The 22,069-nt window shown below is 45.9% G+C and overlaps 2 protein-coding genes across 4 annotated transcripts in view; both read right to left on the reverse strand.

Moving 5' to 3' along the window:
• The window catches only part of LOC118215386 (cell migration-inducing and hyaluronan-binding protein-like), a 46,809-nt gene that overhangs the window by 5,497 nt on the left and 19,243 nt on the right, over nt 1-22,069 (reverse strand). Inside the window, exons 3-22 of the mRNA XM_035396121.1 lie at nt 16,900-17,059; nt 14,530-14,667; nt 14,082-14,220; nt 13,756-13,992; nt 13,329-13,508; nt 13,162-13,232; nt 12,942-13,037; nt 10,803-10,924; nt 10,335-10,482; nt 9,911-10,102; nt 6,705-6,874; nt 5,136-5,345; nt 4,711-4,916; nt 2,741-2,810; nt 2,150-2,278; nt 1,625-1,710; nt 1,372-1,503; nt 1,111-1,146; nt 616-771; nt 181-361 (exon numbers count right to left, since the gene is read on the reverse strand). Of these exons, the coding sequence (XP_035252012.1) occupies nt 181-361; nt 616-771; nt 1,111-1,146; nt 1,372-1,503; nt 1,625-1,710; nt 2,150-2,278; nt 2,741-2,810; nt 4,711-4,916; nt 5,136-5,345; nt 6,705-6,874; nt 9,911-10,102; nt 10,335-10,482; nt 10,803-10,924; nt 12,942-13,037; nt 13,162-13,232; nt 13,329-13,508; nt 13,756-13,992; nt 14,082-14,220; nt 14,530-14,667; nt 16,900-16,951 (2,751 nt within the window). The 5' untranslated portion in view covers nt 16,952-17,059. The remainder of the gene's footprint in view (nt 1-180; nt 362-615; nt 772-1,110; nt 1,147-1,371; nt 1,504-1,624; nt 1,711-2,149; nt 2,279-2,740; nt 2,811-4,710; nt 4,917-5,135; nt 5,346-6,704; nt 6,875-9,910; nt 10,103-10,334; nt 10,483-10,802; nt 10,925-12,941; nt 13,038-13,161; nt 13,233-13,328; nt 13,509-13,755; nt 13,993-14,081; nt 14,221-14,529; nt 14,668-16,899; nt 17,060-22,069) is intronic.
• LOC118215387 (cell surface hyaluronidase-like) overlaps nt 17,914-22,069 on the reverse strand; it is a 28,920-nt gene continuing 24,764 nt past the window's right edge. For all 3 annotated transcript variants that reach the window (XM_035396123.1, XM_035396122.1, XM_035396124.1), the window contains 6 exons: nt 21,652-21,834; nt 20,912-21,137; nt 20,309-20,410; nt 18,986-19,146; nt 18,327-18,436; nt 17,914-18,247 (listed from right to left, as the gene is read on the reverse strand). In XM_035396123.1, the coding sequence (XP_035252014.1) occupies nt 18,060-18,247; nt 18,327-18,436; nt 18,986-19,146; nt 20,309-20,410; nt 20,912-21,137; nt 21,652-21,834 (970 nt within the window). In that variant the 3' untranslated portion in view covers nt 17,914-18,059. The remainder of the gene's footprint in view (nt 18,248-18,326; nt 18,437-18,985; nt 19,147-20,308; nt 20,411-20,911; nt 21,138-21,651; nt 21,835-22,069) is intronic.

Here is a 22,069-nt window from a genome sequence, read left to right on the forward strand (position 1 = left end):
TATGTACAACTGACAAATATCTATCTGTCTGTCTGTCTATCTATCTGTCTATCTATCCTACCTACCACTAAGCTACTAAGCACTGGAGTTAATTGGCAGTTTTACCATCACCAGCTTGGCAGCTGGCGAAGGGTTAAAAGCATAAAGCAGTTGGATTCGAAATTGGCTGCCTTGACTCACGGGCACTTCTTCGAAGGTGATGTCGGTGACGTTGTTGTTGGGGCAGCTCTGCCAAGAGTTGTTCAGGCGGAAGCCGAAGGCGCTAGTGTGCCGTCCATCAAGAGCCACAAATTTGCGGAACGTGCAGTTCTGGACGTTAATGGGGCCGTCGTAGATCTGCATGCCTCGAATCGGGAAATTACTGAAAGGGGGAGGGGGAAAGGGGGATCATTCCCTTGACAAAGAACTATAGAGCATTCTGAGACACATTCAACGGCAGTTTTCTACCCAGGAATCGAAACCTGTGACCTCTAGGTTACAAGACCCGTTCCTGACCTTACATTATACTACACTGCCGCCCCTATGGACAATGCGGTAGGATTATAGATGGCATGAGGTGTGTGGTTAAGCGTGTGGGGCAATGTGTGTCAGGTCATGATTGACAGCGTCACTCACAGGCCCCTGGGCAGGGTCCTGCCACTCAGGTCGGGTCCGCCAGGCCCCCAGGTCATGTGATCCGGGTCGACCATCCCTCGGTTTTCACTCTCCCCCACAAACAGAGAGTTCTTCACCTCCTGCCTTGAGCCATCGTCATCAGGGAATGTCCCTCCACTGCAAGCAGGGGGCGCCGTCACACTCAGAGCAACCACACATGGGTCAGCATCAGCACTGACCCACTAGACCCCTTCTGCTCCCACCATACCATTCAGAATAATAATAATAATAATAATAATAATAATAATGTATCGGAAAGTCATGCCTTTCAGGGCACTCAAAGCTTAGTTAGGATCAGTGTAAATCAGTATGCAGTACAGCTCTGTATCCAAACCTCCCTAATACACAGCATCCAATTACAGCTTCACCATGAATTTCCACAACACACCATGCTGCTAGAGTATGAGGATAATATGCTTTTGGCCCAAAGAGCAGAAACAGGATTAATCCTCTTACCTAGCGAGAGTCAGGCCAATGCCATTATCAGCAAACCTGAGAGAGAGAAATACTGTGTTCAACACAAGCAAAAACTGGACAGATCATTTCAACATGATGAACCCCACAGGATTTTATAGAAGGACAGTAGGGTAGGAGGAGTAGAGTATCATTTCCTATATTACATTACCCTAAAACACCAGACATGCATTAATATAAAGAGCACCTTCATTCTGATGCAATGTACAGACCAGGGCAATGTGACTGCAATGCTCTACTCACTGGCAGTCATCCAGCCACACGTCCCCACCCCGCAGCCAAGCCCCATGGTCCTGGTTCTTGTATGCCACCAAGTGGTGCACGAGCGCTGGGACCCTGGGTTTGAGGGGGTCTGCATCCTGGTGCGGGCCGTACCTGTCCCAAACCGAGAGAGAGGATGCTTCATCTACCTGTAACTCCACATTTAGCATGTGCTGTGGGTGTGGTAGTGCAGGTAACACAGGGGCTTCAGGTGCGCCCTGCAGGTTGAGCTCACCTGGCCCCGATGAGGGACAGAAAGGGCCTCTTGTCCCGAACACTGGCCTCTGTGGTCTTCACTCCCTGGTCAAGGATCATTCCAGCCTGAAACCAAGGAAACAAGGCTACTAAGAAACACCTAAAGCTGACACTTTCCACATCTTCAGTTCACTGAAACCGCTGCAATTTTTAAGGTCCAGCTGTGATCCCTGTGGCCTTGTTTTATCAGACCAGCACGGATGCAGCTTTGCTATAAGAGCTCTCACACTCTGGCATCAATAGAAATGCCTGCAATTCAAACCCAAGGTCATTCCATGTAGCTCTCTCCCTGTGGTCTCCATGCTGCCCAGACAGTATGCTTATTAACAGGGAAAAATGTGGAAATTTGTGGAGAATAAATATATTTCAGGTTTCAGCAGGTAACAGGTGGATAACAGCCAATGGAGAGATGGACGCTCACATAGGCCTCAGGGAGCTTGTATCGAGGGCGTGGCCCATTTGGGGGGTGTGGCTAGGCGGTGATGGCTGCAGCCAGTGGTCTCACCCTGTAGTTGGAGTGGGCGCGGTTGTTGCGAAAGTGGCCCATGGGGGTGTGCTCTGTCCGGCCGGGCGAGTACATGCCCTCCGAAGGCCCGGTAGGAACATGATGGAAAACGAACCAGAACCCCGTCTCCTGCAGAAGAGCCCACTGTGAGCACATGTGCACAAGCACACTGATGCACTCGCACACTCCCACACTTACATACACACACACATACACACATACACACTAATACACACGCATGCAGATACACACACACACACACACACACACATGCACAAGCACATTGATTCGGATACACATACTCACATACTCAAGAACATACACTCCAACATGTATGCACATACAGACACAAACACAGACCCACGCACACAAACACTCAAGTATGCACACACTAATAATAATAAGAAAACATAATAAATAACATTGCAGTAACGGCTCTTGGCTGTGGGACCGTAATGTTTTCTGCCTGCTCAGTGTGGAGTCTGGGCCTCATTAATCAGGCTCTGAGGTGCTCAACAAAGAGACTCAGCACATCTGCTCTCTGCTCTCCCCTGAGAGGTATGGGGGCAATGGGGGGCAGGCGGACCTCACCTCTGAGCCCGCTGCCGCGCAGTCGATGAGATTGTTATTGGGATTGGCCATCCAAAATGTAGACGTGGCACTGTTGGGAACACCAAGTAGTCTGAATGAGTATACCTCTCCTTCCTCAGCTAGCATGCACTTTAGATAGCACTCTAAATGTGTCTCTCTCTGTGCCTGAGTATGCATGTGTGCGTGGGTGAGAGAGAGAAAGAGACTGTGAGAGAGAGAGTATGTGTGAGAGAGAGAGGCTGTGAGAGACCGTGTGTGTGTGTGAGAGAGAGAGAGAGAGAGAGAAAGAGAGACAGTGAGAGAGACTGTGCATATGTGTGTGTGTATGAGAGAGAAAGACAGAAAGAACGAGATTGTGAGAGAAACCGTGTGTGTGTGTGTGTGTGTGTGAGAGAGAGAGAGAGAAAGAGAGAGAGAAGGACATGCGTGAATATGTGTGAGAGGGTGTTTGAGTGGTGGGGGATGCTGGGACACAGACACAGCTGAGTAGGGTACACAGAGAGTTGGGCGATGTTGCTGCAGGCTGACAGGTTTGTGATTTAATTAGCTGCAGGTTTGAACTGCAGCAGGGGATTGGTAGCAGGTGTGCTACTGTACATTTTATTTTTTACATGTCGCTCAGGTGTAGCAGCTGCTTTTCGAAAAGAGCCAGAGTTAAGGTTTACACTGTCTCTGTTTTCTGGTTCAATTTATGTTTCAGTTTAGCTTGGTGGCTTTGTGTCCAAACTTCTTTCTTGTGGGTTGTGTTGTTATAGAAATCACTTAGCAAGTGTAAGAAGGTTTAAGCTTTTTGGTTTTTCTGTTCACTTTCCTTTCTCACAGTCTTTCTTCTTCACTCTGCACAGTACAACTGCTAACATCACTCATTAGGCCCCTATTCATAGTCAATTTCATCTGTCACGTGGCTGGACACATCTGTGCTATTTCATGCTTTATTGTTTGCTACTCAGTTAATGTAGCAGGGGGTTATATTTGGACCACAGCAGTACTTAATTAAGTCATGTGATGGTAGAATATCTGTCAGAGGGCTGGAACGGACTTCTTTTCACAGCTGTAGGGCCCTTTCAGTTAGTGAATGTAATCCCAGAATTACCCGCTGCTTTGTGAGAATGCGACACATCCGTCTTTGTGTGGGTTATGGGTTCAGTGTTAATGTGCTGTTCATGCGGTGCAGCATAATCACACATTTATGGTGCAGGAACAGAGACAGTGCAGCAGAATACCACAGGGCTTGAAAAACCCAACAACGAGATGGCGATCTTAAAGATATTAAAACCACAGGAACAAAGAACAATAAGACATTACATAAGAACCAAGCATAATTATGCAATAATTAAATACAAAAGGAGACCAAACTGAAAAGCCCCTCAGAAAAAGATGCATATTGAGCAGCAGTAGAAGTTTCATAACTGGACCACAATGCCCACTGTTCCAAACAGCACAAATAGTCCTGATCAGAGGAACGTGAAAGGGACCCACACTGTCTTGGGGCATCCTGCATCCCACCACTTCACACAATTAAAAGAACTGTCTCAATTTAATACAAATGTGTATAGCTAATGCTAACAATCCCCATGGTTCCCAAACATGATATTTACTAAATGTAATGTCTTCAGATTATGAATGTCTTCACATTATGATTGACCACATTGTCCAGTGGAAAATTACTGTGGGATAAAATCTGGTGCATGCCACTGCTAATATTATTCAGTATCTTGACAGGCTAACACTGCAAAGTCTGCCATTAGGATGGTTTTCTCAGGTCAGGCACAGATTGAGCAAGCCCAATGACATCTCTCTCTCTCTACTGCTGCCAACATTAATAATCTGCCTGTCATATTAAAATTTGTGTCCGAAGTGTGGTATTTCAGATAGGGGTTATAATGGAGAGGTTTGCAATGACAGGAAGGGGGGGGGGGGGGGTGTGTGAGTGGAGAGAACGACTGGAGAAGGGGGGGGGGGAGTGTCACCTGCAGTCCTGCCTGGGGTTTGCCACGTAGCCTGGGTAGGCACCACTGGTGATGTCCTGGCACATCTTGCTGTCCCTGTCAGAGGGTAGCAGTGTGCCAGCTTTCACCAGCAGGCCCAGGCAGTGGTCAAATGTGTTCCTCTCCTCAGGACCATCTTCCAGGAAGAAGCAGTGACCGAGAGCATCGTACCCCACCACGTCCTTCACCTGGGCGGGACACATGCGAACCCGGGTCAGTTTTAGCACAAATGAAGTCTCCAATTACCTGCACCTGCCACCCTGTCATATGCTCACTGGTCTAAACATTGTATTTAATTGACTGAAATGTACCAGTGATTGACAGCTCACTGTAGCTCTGGCCATTAAGCGGTCGGTGGAAGTCTCCTCTCCCAGAGCTAGCAGGCAGGTGTCTGGGTGTGTACTCACCAGCAGGCCATTTGAAGAATGAATCGTCACACAGCGAGAGAAGGTGTGGTGGATGGATAGGTCCCGCACATAGGTGGGGGGGTCATAGCCCCCTCTCTGATCCACATCACCGTTCATGTGGAAGTGCACGGGGTAGTGCCCCATAGACTGCTGTCCCATGTGCAACAACTCTGCCCCCTGCAGGTGCACTGCCTTAAACCCTCGCTCCACCTAGAACACAAACAAATACTCTGTGTGACGCTGACACTAAGCAATCAAATTGTGGTCTACCTCAACAAACATGCTAACTATAGCAACACATGTGAAGCATATATCTGTAACATCCCAGCTGAAGCACACATGGAGCATTTTTACTGCAACACAGCTGAAACACATGCAAAACATATGCTATCTGCTGTACCACAATACTGCTGAAATTGTGTATTCAAATGCAATTACATTATGTGATTAGTATAACCTATGAGATTCTGCTGGTTGCCTGTATTTTCTGTGGTTTTCAAGCTGACAGATTTTACGAAGTAGCATATGTTTCAACATCGATTAAGTACACAGCACTGTAATTTAATTGGATTGAGAACATTGTGGTCATAAGAATTCATATTAATCATAAGCATAGCCTGGATAAAATTTCATTCCAGTTCTTCTCCCCTTGGGGGTGTAGCCAAACTATTTGTCAGTAAGTAACAGCAAATGCAAGAGGAAGTGACCACTTTAAATGATCAAAACAAGGTTATTCTGCCATTTCATTATTGGTATTCCCGGTACTTATTTTTAAATACTTTGAAGTGTAAAGGTTGTTAGCGCTGAGATTTTGTTGTTTACAATTCCTGAGCCTACAGTCAACATCTGTCTTCTGTTAAACCGGTGAAAATATTTTGGCAGGATAAAAAATATGTCTAAAACAATGATCATGTTTCATAGTGCCCCATCAGATTTAATCGGAGTAGAGAAATTCTAACCAGACATCTAGAAAACAGGACACTCCCCTGAACATAACTGCTGATTGATTCAAAGCACAAGTTTTGAATCACTGCTGTGGTTGTGAATCCCATATCTCTGACACCCTCGACCAACACTATTGCATCTCTCCTAGAACTAGAGCAGGAGCCCATTAAAAGAGAGTAACTCTCTTACTGACAGGGAGCCTGTGGGTCAATGCAGAGGCAATCCAAGAATCCATGGCTGATTCAAACCATGGTGGGATGAAGCCAACTGTGTCCTGCTACTGTGGACTGGTTACAGCCAGTTAAAGCCCAGACCCAAACTTGCAATTTCTAGGCTACAGGGCCCATCTAGGCTTTGAAAATAATGTTACACCAGAGTCTCCTAAATAGTCACCTTGTGATTTTTACACACTTATCCAGCAAACAAAATGCTCATTGAAAAACTATGGCACTGAAACGGTTCGATTTGTAATGGCAGAACAAGGCTCGTCATTGAGTCTACTCAACTGTGACTCTGCAGATAGTAACCCTTACATTGACTCTGAAGTGACTACAAAATGTGATGTCACTGTGAGGCAACAGACAGTGCCTCCAGTGTGTGACCATGGGGGGTCTCGTGCAGTACCTTTATGTGTCCTCCAAAGGTGTCAAAGTCGAAGAATTTGCAGGCCTCACTGGCATAGCACTGGGGCTCCATCTCCCCCCGAATGAGGATGTTTCGGGTCAGCAGACCCACCTCGGCCCTCATGTCCACCCCATTCACCTCCTGTCCCATGTGGAGATAGGTTGGCTTCCCTGTGGGGCATTGCATATGACATTCGACTCATTACAATTGACTAGACCCCAGTGTCCTCAAATATGCCTTCTACAGCTCATACAGAAACTCCGGAGCAGAGGTAAAGACACTGCAGCAGAACAGCTCAGCAGATGTGTGAAAGACAGGACAGCATTAGTGCCATATTTCTCACCCTTTTTTCAGCACAAACAGGGGCACATGCTCCAGGGGAGTGGCCATAATATGTGCTTTCCAATGGGCAGCTTGGAGATGTAAATGTTATAAACATTTAATGTCTGTGGTTTACGGTATCGAAAATACTCATGATTTCACAGTTTGGAGAGAAGGTGGACAGACAGTAAATGTAACTGAATCACCTTACTCATCAGGGGTTACAGTAGCAGACCAGACACACTCTCTGTAAACACATCTGCAGTGCATACATACTTCCTGTTCACACTCCACACACATATTCAACACTGTCCTGGGCACAACATGAATGGGTCTCAGGCTGTTATTTTAGGATGGGCAATCCAGACAGTCAGTTTGTCTGGTGCTTGGAGTCAGCTCATCGAGCATGAGTGTGAGGAGCGCTTGTGCACACAGAGAGCTGGGGAAGCCGGGCGGAGTCACCCGAACATGAGCCAACACGGTGGAACCTTGCTGTGTGGGGGGACCACATTTTCTCCAATGAGACCACCCAAAAAAAGAAATGAGTAATGGACAAGTTGGTTTTCCTTGCTTCTCTAATTTTAACCATTTTATTCCAAGCTGAAACCACAGCTACCGCTCAGCTAGTATTTTGGGCCAAAACTCGCCCTTCCTGATCCTGATCAGGCCAATCCTGACCCTGTGCACTAGATTCACAAAGAACTGACGGATCAGACTGATCCTCACTGGAGGAACCCGGAAGGCAGGACAAGGTTGTCCCCATGGGGCCTGTGGTGTAAGATGCATATGTAAGCCTTTTGTCCCAACAGGTCACATGCACCCTTGAGCAAGTATTGACTCTTGTAACATTGTGAACTTTGAGGCAGCAAGATGAGGTTATTTTTCCCACATACTGTATGAGTGCTTGTGATATACAGTGTCATTCCCTAATGAAACAGATCCTGAGATGGCTCTCTCAAACAGGGCCTGACCCCTTCCCTGTCTCTGATTCTGCACACAGTGCATTTCTGTGTAAATGGGAAATTTCTGTTCTGTCAGAGGTGAGAGGCTGCATGCACATTTCCCTTTTCACACCACTGCAATGTGACTGTTTCTGACACGACTTGCCTCAGGGGAGATTTGAGGGGTTTTAAGGGGATTGGTGGGCTAATCCCCCTTTTTTTGTAAAAGCCTTTTTTTCCCCCAAAGCTGTGGTCCAGAAGTGGTCCAGGGGTATTCAATGCCCACAGCAAAGCCACAGCAATCAGTTCATGAGTCATGAACAGGCAGATGTCTGCTCCTAAGCGCGTGCAGCTTGGCTGCTGCTTCTTTTCCTTCCCTGTTCCCCAGCTGAGCTGCGCAGTCATTTTTCCGGACACATCGTGCGCAGCCGGTGCAGGCAGACTGCCGGCCCTGAGGCAGATCAGCGGATTATGCAACGGGAGGGGTGTGCCCTCCTTCCGTAGGAGACAATACAGCCAATAGACCACCACCACATAGGGCTCCGAGCTTGAAAGCACCAGTGCAGTTAATGGCATGCAATATAAATCTGTCAGCCTTGATTAATGAAGAATTTAAGCAGTAACGATCTTTCTGATTGTAAAATTTGTCTTAGCGTGGCGGAGCGACTCTCCACACGGCAGGGAGAATGGGACAATAAATCAGTGAGCCGGAAAATGCATATAAAAGGAATAAAGAAATATGGCATTCCAAGCAGGGTCACCAGGCCTCCAGGCTCAGAGTGGACCTCTCTGGCACTCAGAACGGCACATTAAACAGAAGTGGCCATTGTGTTGCCGCTGCCACAGTGATTCACGGCCGCTCGCATGCAGGGGTCCTCCCTCAGTTACGCCGTGCGGCTCAGTGACAACTCACACTGACTCAGCCAATCACACGCTGCCCAGAAACTGTTTACCGCTCACACTGACTCAGCCAATCACACGCTGCCCAGAAACTGTTTACCGCTCACACTGACTCAGCCAATCACATGCTGCCCAGAAACTGTTTACCTCTCACACTGACTCAGCCAATCACACGCTGCCCAGAAACTGTTTACCCCTCACACTGGCACAGATACCCAGCTTAGAGAGCGCTTTTATACAACACACGGATCGTAGAAGAGAACATCCTTCCACGACACACACGTCTTGAGACCTTAGACTCCTTAGAGGACAGAATGCTGTGATAGGATGGAGCTTTAATCATTAAAAACAGGCTGACTATTTGATCAAACAAATCTGGGGAGAAGAGAACAGGCTGCCAAGTAAAGCAGAAATAATAATGAAATTCTTATTTGTGCCAGTAATGTCTGGAACATGGAAACCACCTGTCTAAATTCATTTGGAAGGACTTGTGAAAGGAAATGAGTCAAGTTCAAGTGTCTTCAAGTCGAGAGAGAGAGATAGACGGAGAGACTGGGTCTGGGTTTAATTCACCCAGAGAGATCTGGCGCTCAGTTACAGGCTGACTTTTAAGTCTTGAGTGTCTGATCTGCAGGAAGAGTGCCTGTGGGGAGAGCAGTAATGTCTATTATTTTAAAATAGCGCTGTCGTGCTGAAAAATGCCTTTTAAATAATAACTGAGATGTGTATTACTTAACCTTTTGAAATCTGAGGAATGCTAATCCCCTTTAAAAATAGTTTTGCCTCATGTCACAAAAGGATTTACACATTTTTATATTATTAAGCTTTCTAATAATGAAGAAAACGAGAAGGTGAGGGTTACTTCCTTTTAATTACAGATTGTATATTTCTTATTGAATATAGCTAATTTGGCAATACTGATTATATTTGTCCTGTTAAGTACCTCTTTGACATCAAATTAGTTACATTGTATTGAACTGAACTTGGCTCAACTGAACTGGATTTCATTGACGTGAACAGACAGAGAAAGAGGGTATGACTGACCTTGAACTTTGACCTGAGAGGCGGAGCAGGAAGGGCAGGGCAGGACAGTGAACTCCTCGGCCTGGTGCATGGAGTAGTCAGTGCTGGCCACCACCACCCTGTCCCCTGCCTGCCAGCCGCTGGCATCGTCCACCAACTCCAGGATGCTGTTGTTGGAATGTGTTTCTATGGTAATGGAGGCATGGGGCCGGACTGCATTTGAACACAACAACACAGCCAATCAGAATGCAGAAACCCACATCCTGCTTAAACATGCACAAACACGTACTCTGTGCAGTAATGCTAATTCCCCATATGGTCATATAATATACCCTGGACAGTAATAAGGATAAGAGCACTGCTTACATCACTGATACTAATATCCTGTGTAGTAATACAGAACAATACTGTTTAACAGTAATAATACTGTCCGTAGCATACATACCAAGTTTTCCACAAAGGAAGCGCACTCTGTAGTTGTGGCAGATCCCATCAGGCTGATCTTTATTCAGGCATACAAACCCGTAGTCCTTGTCAATCTTGTGGAATATCTCTCCTGTCTGATTGGCTGGTACTCCATCTAGCGTCTCTGCCTATGGGATGAAAAAGGAAAATGTTGCATCAGGAAACTTTGACTCCTACCTTCATGGTGTTTACGCATGATCTGACAAAGCATCCAATCCGTTGGGAACCTGTGTGTGACAGACATCCTTTTCCTCCCCAGTAAATACAGCCAGCCACCACCTCCATTCACTCTGCTGTCCTTCCTGCCTGGCACAGGCAGACAGCAGGGGGATCGGAAACCCCTCCTCCCTGTCATACACTGGGTACTGCGTGACCACTGTGCATCTGGCAGTGACAGACCACCCCGCTGTTACCATAGAGAGGAGCAGTGAATGGTGAGAGACTGTACCTGTATTCCCAGAGAGCTGCTGCAGGCGCGGTCTGGGTAGGCCTTGTGGAGGTCTGCCAGCTTTTCCCAGTCACCCGATCCGCGCTCATCATCCCGATCAAACCATTCGGTCCACTCCGCCTCTGCAAAAGAGACCAGTGACCTGCTCAAAATCACCATGGCAACTAAGCTGGGTAACACCAACCACGCCTTCATTGCCCATCCCACTGAACACCAATTGTACACCCTCAAACACACACACTCACTCACACACACAACACACACACAACCCATGCTAACACCAAAACATTACAACCCACAGCAAGATTATTCCTTACAAACAGTCCCATTTAAAATAACAGACATCAGGGACCCAGCTCAGACAGCACCCAGCTCCGGCCAGCTACCATATTGCCCTACATTGTTGGCCTGTGTTCACATAAAACACAGTAAAGTAGCACAAGAATGAGAAAGGAGGGAGAACTCCTATCAAAACAGTAGTCTTCTGCACATTCATCAACTTAACAGCCTCCGGCAGGCCATTTGTAAAATATGAGGCATTGTGGAAATAGCTATTTGAGCTGCATAAAATAACAGAGAGAATATGAAACCCTTTGGTGGGCAGCTGACTGTGTGAAAACAGCATGGCCATTACATCAGCTCTAACCACCTAAAACTGCCTAATAAAACAGTGTTTCTGTCTCTAATGTCAGAGATGCATATGTCTGTATTGGAGCTTGAGTCACTGCTGTATGCCTCTATCCGTGATGGTGTTCGAGTCAGTGACTTTTGTCTTTGTCTGTGCTGTAGTTTCAGTCAGTGTGTATGCCTGTCTGTGCTGTGATTTCATTATTATTGTGGTGCAATGGGGGTGGAATGGGTAAAATCATTTTCATATTTTTCTAAATGGAGTACACAAAACCTTGAGACCAAGGAAAGTATGCGACTGTGAATAATCGTGTCCCAGACCAACACAATTCATCTAATGTATGCTATTTTATCCACGATATGTCTGGCTGTGCCATGCTTATACCACAGTTACTGTGGTTACAGTAATATGTTACTATGGTTATGCTGCCACTGAGAAACAGTGCAGGGGCCTCATTTATAAAACAAACTTAGGATCAATTTTGAGTATGACTTCCGCATAAAATCACGTATAAGTAGTTATTTATAAAACCTTACTTTGACGTGTAAATGATCTTATCTCTTATCACTTACTTGACGTAAGTGATTTTCCTGCTGGCTATGTAGGGGTATTGCAGTTTGGGAAGCATATGCGTCCAAGCCTGTGGTGAACTTTGCATTAGCTTTCTGAACAATTTGTTCACTGCAGTGGCAACACACTAGCAAGTTACCTGTTTGGATTTGTTTGTCAACCCACTATTTAGTCCACCGAATAATATGTGTTGCCTGTCTTCAATCTTCTCTACCATCGTCGTGATCTCGTCTTCCAAAAAGTTTGCTTTCCTCTTTTGGTCCAGGGTTATTCCTGACTAAACCCTAATTTGTACTAGCATTATAAAAGGGGAAATCGCTGATTGTAAGGCACGTTCAGGTGCCGTCAATTTTAAGTTAATTTGAGATTTATAGATCATAGCTGCGTAAGTTACAAATGGGCTTCTTAGAACCTGCGTAAGCAAGGTTTTTTATGCTCAGTATCTTTTATGAATCGAACGTAAGCATAACATCGGAAATTATCTTAAGACGAAGTTCAAGTATAAATATAAGAACATTTTTATAAATGAGGCCACAGGTCTGGCAAACTATGAGTTTAAGCTAATTAGTGATACATGGATTTGTGACAGCTGCAGTACATACTAACACTGCACTGCAAGCAAACCATGAGGGCTTTACCAAGGCCAGAGGAAGTGTTGCTTTTGAAAATTAAGCAAAACCACTTATTGTTGTGAAGTTTTGTTAGATTGTTAGATGACAAATTGAAAACGTTTTAAGGCTTCTCTGGAACAAGTTTAAAAAAAAACTTTTATTGCTGACATCTTATCCAAATCTGCAAGTATTGCACACATCCCTGCCCAAAAGCATAACTCGGTAATAAAAGAAATTTGGAGCTGCTCAGGCACAGTAAAGGTACCCCATTTGGGGCTCAGTATGCTGCAGTAGACTAGGGTCTTCATTAGGGCGAAAGGTTGGGGTTACCTTGCACCCACTGGCTGGTGGCAATCACAGTGAAGTGCTCTCCATTTCCAGACCTGAAAACACGTGAACTCTTTGCTTCAGATGAAGATTTGGTTCCTGTTGGGGGAATGAAGATGAAACATAAGGGTAGAAGCACAACAGTGTGAAACCGGCACATTCCACAGACATATATTTGAGCTTTAACATTAAACAAACGCAGGAAAGCAGACAGATATGTCACCTTGATAAACCGCTCGATCCTCTACAGACAACGATGGGGTTCCTTTCACTGTGATGAAACTCCAGGGGTGACTGCACAGAGAAAAGAGCCATACGAGCATGAGTAGGGTCATGTGACTACAGTATAACTATAGTGGGATCATGTGATTAGACGTGAGATTTCCACACCGGAAGCCAAGACGATGGAATTCCCGACTGCCTAACTTCACCAGGTTCTTCCTGGCTGTGTCTTCCAGGTTTGTGGAGCCCTCGTCGTTCACCACCATTGCCAAAATGACACCATCCTGCACTGTGTCCATGTACTGAGCCAGACGCCGGCTCTCATCCTTACTCTTGTATGTGTCGAACCTGAGGCCAGAAACACGCATAACAAACAACTGAGAAATTATAAAGATGATAGTGTTTATCTGCTATCGTTTGTATATGACCATACTAAAGATAATCCATAAGGTAGTGTTAGAGTCTAACAGCTAACATAGACAAGCTGGATCCTTATCTAGGAGACAAGGAACTGACAAATCGGAAGTTGGGATTATGAGATTGTCAGTTGACCAATCAGAACCCACACATTAAGCTTAGCAGCCTGCTTGCTGACCTGTCAGAATGGAGCACCTCCCCTGTGGATGGGTGAATGGCATGGACTAAGATGCCCCTGGCTCCCCAGCCCCTTTCATAGTGGTAGCTGTCCTCATTGACCTCTCCAGGATGCAATGTTCTGCTCAGGAAGGTCCAGGCCAGCTTTCTCTGTCCATGAATCTCCAGGGTCCCCCCTGTTCCCACTCCAATGTATTTCCGCCCAAAGTAGCTGTGCTCTGGCTCTGCATTGTCAGCTCTGTTGGAGCACAAAGCAGAGAGAAAACCATGACCGCAACCACTCAAGACTGGATCGGGATTTAAGGTATCACTGGTGACGCTCCATACCTGCCATACAGGGATATAGTGAGGTTGCCCTTGTAGGGGCAGTCCGGACTGCCAATGTGAAGCTCTCCATTGTTCCCAATGAGAATGTGCTTAGTCCGCAGAACAATTGGGCGACCTGTGTCTGCAATAACAAGCTTTCCTGCGAGAAAGAAAAAAAAACCTGCTGATGAATTCTCCCCTCTTTTCCAGTACATACAGCTCAGTCACACACCCTTAAATGACCATGTACTACAAACATAAATACACTCAATCCTTTATCTTATGACAGCTGCTGTTTTAGGAGATTAAGTGCCTGACACAAATGATATGGTACCAGGTAATGCGGTGGAGAGGTCGATAGGGTGATTTACAGCCGTGTTGAGGGCTAGTCTCGTTCAGGCCCAGATCCCAGATTGTGCAGATAAATCACACGGCAGCAGAACAGCATGGAGACAGTGCGTCAGCTCACCTCCATCCCTGATCTCTATGGAGTGGACAGTCGCCGAGGTGGTGAGAAGGACCTTCCTGCCGTAAGCAATGGTGACACGATGAGCTCTGCTGTGGCCAGGAGTCCAGGTCTGAAGGTCTGCTTCCTTATCGGGACAAACTGTGCCAACAAGCAGAACAATCAATCAATCAATCAATCAATCAGTGAATAAAAAACAAAACATTTAATGAATCAACTAATCAGACAATCAATCAAGCAACCAAGTAATATAAGAATCAGTTTAATCATCAGCACTACACAACTGTGGGATTTTACAGGTTTAAAACACAGGATGTTTGTTTTCCTTTCTGAAATAATTTTTTTTTAAATCGCAGGAACAAAGGAGGCCTCCTGTTATATGGGCATTATGGTTTGGAGATATGACTTGTTGACTTCTCACAGCAAACCTAAACTGTCTATTACTCCATGTAATTACAGGGAATTACAGGGTGTATTTTGTCAGCAGGCAAGGATAAACACACACATACACAAACACACACAGCATATATCTGCAGACCTTAAAGACACAAACACACATGGAACACTAGGTGCAGAACCCACAGTTAATGCGAGCGGTTAATGTTTCCACAAAAACAAGGCCACAAGTTGACTTGACTCAGGTTTGGGAATGCTGAAGTGGTTAGTTTTTTCCATTAAAAATACAGAATGAACCCTCAGTGAACTTTGGCGCAGGTAACCCAAGAGCACAAAAGAATATCTGATTAGGCACAATATCCAACCACAGATCATCAAGTGTGTTGGAAATGGGAGTACTTGAAGAATGTAGTATAACATTGTGCAGGTCTCCTTTCCACTTCAAGAGCTTTTTGGGCTCATCTGCAAGAAAATGAAAACGCAAAAAAACGTTTCAAAATAACTGCGTCTGCTGTTTCAGCTGCTTTTGAGTATTTCTGGAAAGTAATTTCCCGTTCATTTCGTGCACTTTAACAACTAAGTGTGCCAGGCCTGAGTGGGTGGACTGTGTCTAGTGCTGCAACGTTGCTGAAAACCGCACACTGACCAGGATAGCGTCAGCCTCATTTCTTCCTGTTTCACTATGAGGTACACTACCGTGCTGCGTGCTAACGCTCCTGGAAGCTGTGGCAGAAGTGCTGTTTGTAATTATACACAGCAAATAAAACTGCTGTAAGACTGCCGTTTGTAATTACAATCAAAGAGCGGGCAGTGTAAATAAAAGAAAGGAAAGGCCAAAGTATATTTATATAAGCTCATAAAAAATTCAAGCGTTGTGTCACAGCTGTGCTGCTGGCCAAAATTCCTTCATTTGCTGCGGACGGGAACTGGATTAGATTGGGCCAGGCCCGGTCTCTCGTGACTTGTTGAGCGCGTGGCAGTGCGGTGACTCTACGAATCTTTAAAGGGTAAAGCAATGTTTCTCTAAACCTTTGATCTCTGACTCAGTTTAACTGTGATAACTGTTGACTTTTCTGTTCAAACAAACCCTATAAAGTAGCCTAATAAACCCAAGGAAGTACCGCAATGCTGGTTTAGTTAATAGCTTAGCAGTTGTGACGCAGTTGCAAATGGCGTGCAAAAGGACCACACAAGGACCTGCACAATTGAAATGATTTCTAGTCTCTGCTCCCTCCCACACTTAAGAGCATTGAGGACAGTCACAATGCTTCAGCTTTGCTCTTAATCCATGGCCACCTTGTCACCCTGCCATTTCTGTCTTATACAGTCTCCACAACACCTCTACAGGTACACTGTCATGTTCTCCTCAGTCTGATAATGGACAAACACAAAGAAGAATCACAGCAAAATAATGTCTTTTCCTGGAAATTCTCAGATCAAGTAAACCTTCAGCCCTTCACACCATTTGCGTTCACCTGCTACCACAAACACCCACGGCAGCTCTCATACCCAAGGTTAAAGCAGAGACCATAAACCCAATCTTCTCTTCTTTCTGTAGTACCAGGGCAGTATAAAGAAGCTCATTAAATTCCCATAAAGCTCCTGAAATGTTTTTTTTTCCCACTGCATTTTTGTTTGGAGTTGACCTACATGTTTGAGACAGAACACAATGGTCACAGCTCAGTGGCTTAGCTAAAGTGGATCAGAGCTGCTGCTGCTGCTGCTGCAGGGGAACACCAGCTGCCCTTTGACACAGAAAGTAATCTATCATGGGTCAGGCCAGCAGCAGGCCTTCCTGCACCAAGATCTATTCATCTCTCCATTGTTGACAGAGCCAGGTATCCAGCTGCCCACTGTACATTTACAGGAAGGGAACGATGGCACTGAATCAAATCTGATTCGAAAAATTGTTGCGAGCAATCGATTGATCGATTTACTGTCTGTTCTCACAGAGGAGATTCTGCCATTTTCACTCACCAGCTTGAATGATGGGAAGGACTGCCACAAGGAGCACCAAACAGGTCTTCATCTTTCAGCGCTGAGGGCCAGCTCGCTGCAAGATCGATTTCAGGACTGACAGTGAGGTTGCAGAGGGTCAAATGCAGTGCTCTAGGGTCAAGTGGATTGCCAAAGTCATCTGAAAATAAACGAGTGCAGTCAGGCACATGTAGCAGTTCCAGTCAAACTCACAGCTGGGGTTTTATAGTGAGGTTCTCTACACCAGAGTCTTAGCAGAAGCCATAGAGAGCTCCTCAATGCCTGTTATTTCTGTGGTTGTATTAATCTGCAGAGTGCTAAGGTAAGCATTTTCACCATGTTTTTACAAAGGGATCAAAGACACACAGAAAGAGGAATGAAACACTTGCAAGCCTGCATATATTTTCAAAGCTACATAAAGGTTTCCCACACCCACGCACACACACACACACACACACACACACACACACACACGCACACACTTTTTCATGATGAACAAAGAGCTGCAGTTTCACAATCTTCACTGGCCAAAAAAAGCAATGCGCATACGTCCACTCACCCCCACACACTCACATGCACCTGTTTCCATTTGTTTTTTGTTTTTTTTTGGCAATACGCACACCATGGGTGTGTGAGGCTCTGAAGAGTCTGAGGTTCATTAGTTCAGATGACAAACGCCCCACTCCCCCTCAGCCCTCCCTGCCCCCCCACCCGCACTGCCCTCGCTGCTTCTCCAGAGCCTCACCTATGCATCCTCACCCACTGCCACAAGTGACCAGTTATTTAAAAACGCCTCTGTTTAAATCGGCTAGAAGTTGTCACGAATGTTATGCTGCTGCATTTTTCTCATGATTATTTTAAAACTGAGGCGGCAACATACAGTCAGGTGATCAAAACAAAAGGCCCTCCAAGTCACTTCCTGTGCCGACTTCACATTGGCCTTCACCGGCGGGAAAAACCCCAGGGTTTTCACCAGGGTTCAAGAAGGAAAATGAGACACAGAAGACACGGCTGTCCATTACCACAGGAGCGTTTATTCATGTGTCAGCTGATACAGGTGTAATACAGGTGTGAGGAAATGAACAGGAAAGGACTGGAAAATAAAATCAGAAGCAGACACGAGAGGGGGGTCGTGCTGGGGGAACCCCTCAGGGGCCTGGTCAGTGAGGACCCCCCAGGATGGCGTTGGCCCCGTGGGGTTCCCGCTCTCTCCCCAGGCACCCATAAGTCCGCAGAGCCAGCGGGACGTAATGCTGCAGGGTGGCCCACTCCTCCCCCCAGCCCCGGCTGATCGTCCTCACCCAGGGCGGAGACGGCTGGCCCCTGTACCCCAGAAAAGCCAGACTTCCTGCAAGGAAAAATGAGGGATCGTGGTTATGGCTGTGCAGAACTGAGCACGGCTGCGCGTTCTCATCTCACAGCATCACCTTTCCTGAAGAGGCTGACGGGCTTTGCAGATCCCAGTTTGGTAAAGGCAGAGATCCTGGAATCCCTGGACAGGTCTGAGATGTCTCTGGAGCACACCAGCACTATGGACCTGAAGAGCAGGTGAATCAGCCCAGTGTTAGTTCCCACTGGAGGGATGAAAGGTTACATACACAGAGACAGGTACCCTTCATTTAATGAATAATTGTCCAGAACTCAGACAGAATAAGTGCACGCATTACTATGTGCTCAAAACAAACACAACCAAACGACCAAAGCGTTCATGAATTGGAAATGATAAAGAAGATTAATGTTGACTGAACCCAAGGAAGGTCATTTTCTGCATGCCTTTCCTTGTCGGGGGAGATTTTCTATTTTCATAAACTTGAAATGAGAGTATGGCTGCATTCTGAAACAGCAGCCAGAGAATAAGTGTTCGTTATTATCTCTACAGTCACAGAGAGCACTCAGCTAACACAGCTGCTCAGCAATGAGCTCTGAAAACAGGCATCCCACAGAGGAATGTAAAACAAAGACTTCAAACAGATTCTCCCCCCCATCACGGGAGCAGGCGGTCTTAAAAGAGATTCTTTATCTCTCTTTCCCTCTGTCTCTCCATCTCTCTCTTTCACAGAAAAAAAGGCAGTGCAAGCCATCTGACCTCTCATTCACAGCACTGATGATGTAGGATTCAACTGCAGTGTTGCCGTGGGTGACTGACGCCGTTTCAAAGTGCCTCTTATCTTGCACCTGTCCCGTGCAAGCATCCACTACCACAAAAAACAGTCCCTTCATTCCAAACAGGAACACCTCCTCGTTTACCTGGAGATGAGACAAGAAACAACCAATAGGATTAACAAAGCTTGAGAAACACTATTCCTGCAACACTACCTCCACTTACAGAACCTAAAGCACACACACTGCACAATATCACCACTTGGCAATATCCTTTCAGCAATGTCGATCAAACAACAGTTTCCTTAATGACAGTATGAGCTGAAACCACACCCAGCAGAATCTCAAGATACACCTCAATCTAACAATGGCCATGGATCACTGCCTAGGCCCAATGCCCCTCCCCACCCATCGTGGATCATTATTCTTACGGCCTGGGTTTCAACAGAAAGGAGACCAGCTTTAACGGAGTATTTCACTGAAGTCCTTGGCGTTTGTTGCTTGAGCATGGCATTAGAGAGTAATCCCAGTCATGCTGCTTCAGGAAAGTCATTTCCTTTTTCAGGGGCCTTGCTGTTCAGTTGCCAGGAGAAAAGTGGAAAATTCCATTGTCTGCTCTTTTCCTTGGGCTACAAGCAGATGCTTGCACCATGTGACAGGAAGTGCTCCATCTCATCCACTGATATTGCAATGTAGGCAAGCAGCTGGCCAGTCAGAGGGAGGGCATTTCTCAAGTGCATGAATAGATGAGCAGCATTTTCACTGAGCTTCTGACTGCATTAAGGGTTAATCGTTAAAGTGTGAAAAACTGCGGATTCTATTCAGTCAACTTATGAAATAAATTTTCATTGTTCGAATTTTTAAAAAACTTTTTCTGGTCCTACACAATTTAGAAAATAACGTGTACTCAGCAGTGCTTTTCAGACATCATCATATACAAGCCATGAACTTAGCCTGGAGCCATCACCCAGAGGCACAGCGTAGCACAGGGCTGCATGGCACGCGAGTGGCGCTAAGCCCCATAATCTCACATAAACGGACGGCTTACGCAGAAATCCCTAGTGTGTATAACACAGCACGTCGAGTGGGGATCCACCACACCGCAGCTATTTAACACTCACTACTGGGGCCTTAGGGCAAAAGGCAAAAACATGGCCCTCTCAGCTTCACAAAGCACTCATCTTTAGTTTCTATTCTTCTCACCTCTGCAAACAGCTCAGCATTAGGAGATCCACATGCCAACACACCTAAGGAAATGGCTGTTTTGCTTAAACACTGCAGCAATGGGGGCAAAGTTCAGAAATCCTACCTTAATGAAAGCAGACTTCAGGCCCTGCTGAACACTTGCGCTACTCAGGGAGAGAACCTGGATCTTGACATACTGTTGGAGAGGGTCAGTAGACACAGCCACCTGGATTCAACAAGACATCATCCATACAGATCACAGGGAAGGCAAAGAATTCTCAGAACAAAAAAGGCAAATTGTTTTTGGCCTTCTTTAGTCAGGAGGCAGATGGTTACAAACAAATAAATATAAAAGTTGTCTGGTAGAGGACTCATGCACAGTGAGGCAGATTGTTTTTGAGGCAAAGAAAAACAAAAAGCCATACAGTGGTTATAGCTCAAAAAGTTGGTTGCATCTTGGGGGCTCAATGTCTCCAAATCTATCATGAAATGCTACCTCCATGCCAATAATTTTTGGAAGGGTTGCCAGAAAAAAAGCCTCTATTGTGGGCAATCAACAAAAATAAACATCTGGAGTTTGTTAAATGGCACTGGAACATTGGAAATCGCTGTTATGGTTAAATAAGACCAAAGTTAGCTTTTTGGCTACACACTCTAATGGTGGGTTTGGTGTCAGAAGGAAGGCACTTAAGTTGAAAAGGACACCATGCTATATATATAGCCATACCTGCGGGGCCCCACACAGGGGGCAGGGTGTGGTCACACGCTCTGACGCCCACAGCCGGCGTGGGGGGTCTGTGCTGCTCTTCTTTTTGGAAAAGGGGTGGGGGTGACAGGCCCTAGGGGCAGAGGAGGGGATGATGGCCTGAATCTTCACCCTCTCGCACCCGTGCTCTGAGCAGTAGCTGTGTCCCTGGCGTTGATGGGCAGCCTGCAGGTAAAGGAAGAGGTACCTGGTGGGAAATGCATCAGAGGAGGGCTGTTAAGGTTAATACATCATTTACACCACATACATTTCATCTACCCACGCCAGTGATACTCCTTTGCATTTACAGAAGAACAACAGGCTCAGCACCTTCTTCAAATGTATAATGGCAGCGCCACACCTGCGAATCAAACCTGAAACTTCCTGCTTACACATCCAGTTCTCTGTCCAACATACTTCTGCTCCATCCACTATACTATACTGTACAAGAACTTTTCCAGCATTCAAATTCAATTAGCTTATCCATACTGAATATGGACTAAACGCTGGGTCTCATTTTGTAATTATGTAATACAATGGTAATTATTTCATGCTTTGCAATGATTCATCAAACCCACATGTACCAAAATTTATTTAAAAAACTGCCTCTTTGCACAATGGTTCCATCAGTACAGCAAGGGCCATTGATCTCAAACATTGACAGGATAACAACATAATTTCTCACGCTTCTCCCTGAAGCACCCTGGATCACCCTCCCTTACCCTGTCCTGTTACTGTAGTGATAGAGATTCCTGTTGCGTGCTTCCTGTAGGGATCTGAGGGAGGGAGCAGGGTCATATTGTGCCACGCCCTGCACCCTCCCGCTCTCTCTCTGGTAGATGTCTGACACAACTTTGAAAGCAGTTCCTCTGGGGAAGCAGAGCGCCAACAGGATCCAGTCTTTCCTGAAATCAAACACATTGTCCAATCAGGGACCCAAAACCATACACACCGACCAATCATACAGTCAAAACTGAACACATCGACCAACTTGGCTATAGTCGCTTCTGAAAGGAAACACAACAACCAGAGAACCAGCATGATTAATCCCCCACTGAAACCAAGCACACCAACCAAAGTAGAGAACCAGCATGATCCAGTCTTCCCAGAAATCAAGCACACCAGCCAATCAAAGAACCA

This window comes from Anguilla anguilla, chromosome 16 (genome assembly GCF_013347855.1).
Source record: "Anguilla anguilla isolate fAngAng1 chromosome 16, fAngAng1.pri, whole genome shotgun sequence".
NCBI classification, from domain to species: Eukaryota; Metazoa; Chordata; class Actinopteri; order Anguilliformes; family Anguillidae; genus Anguilla; species Anguilla anguilla.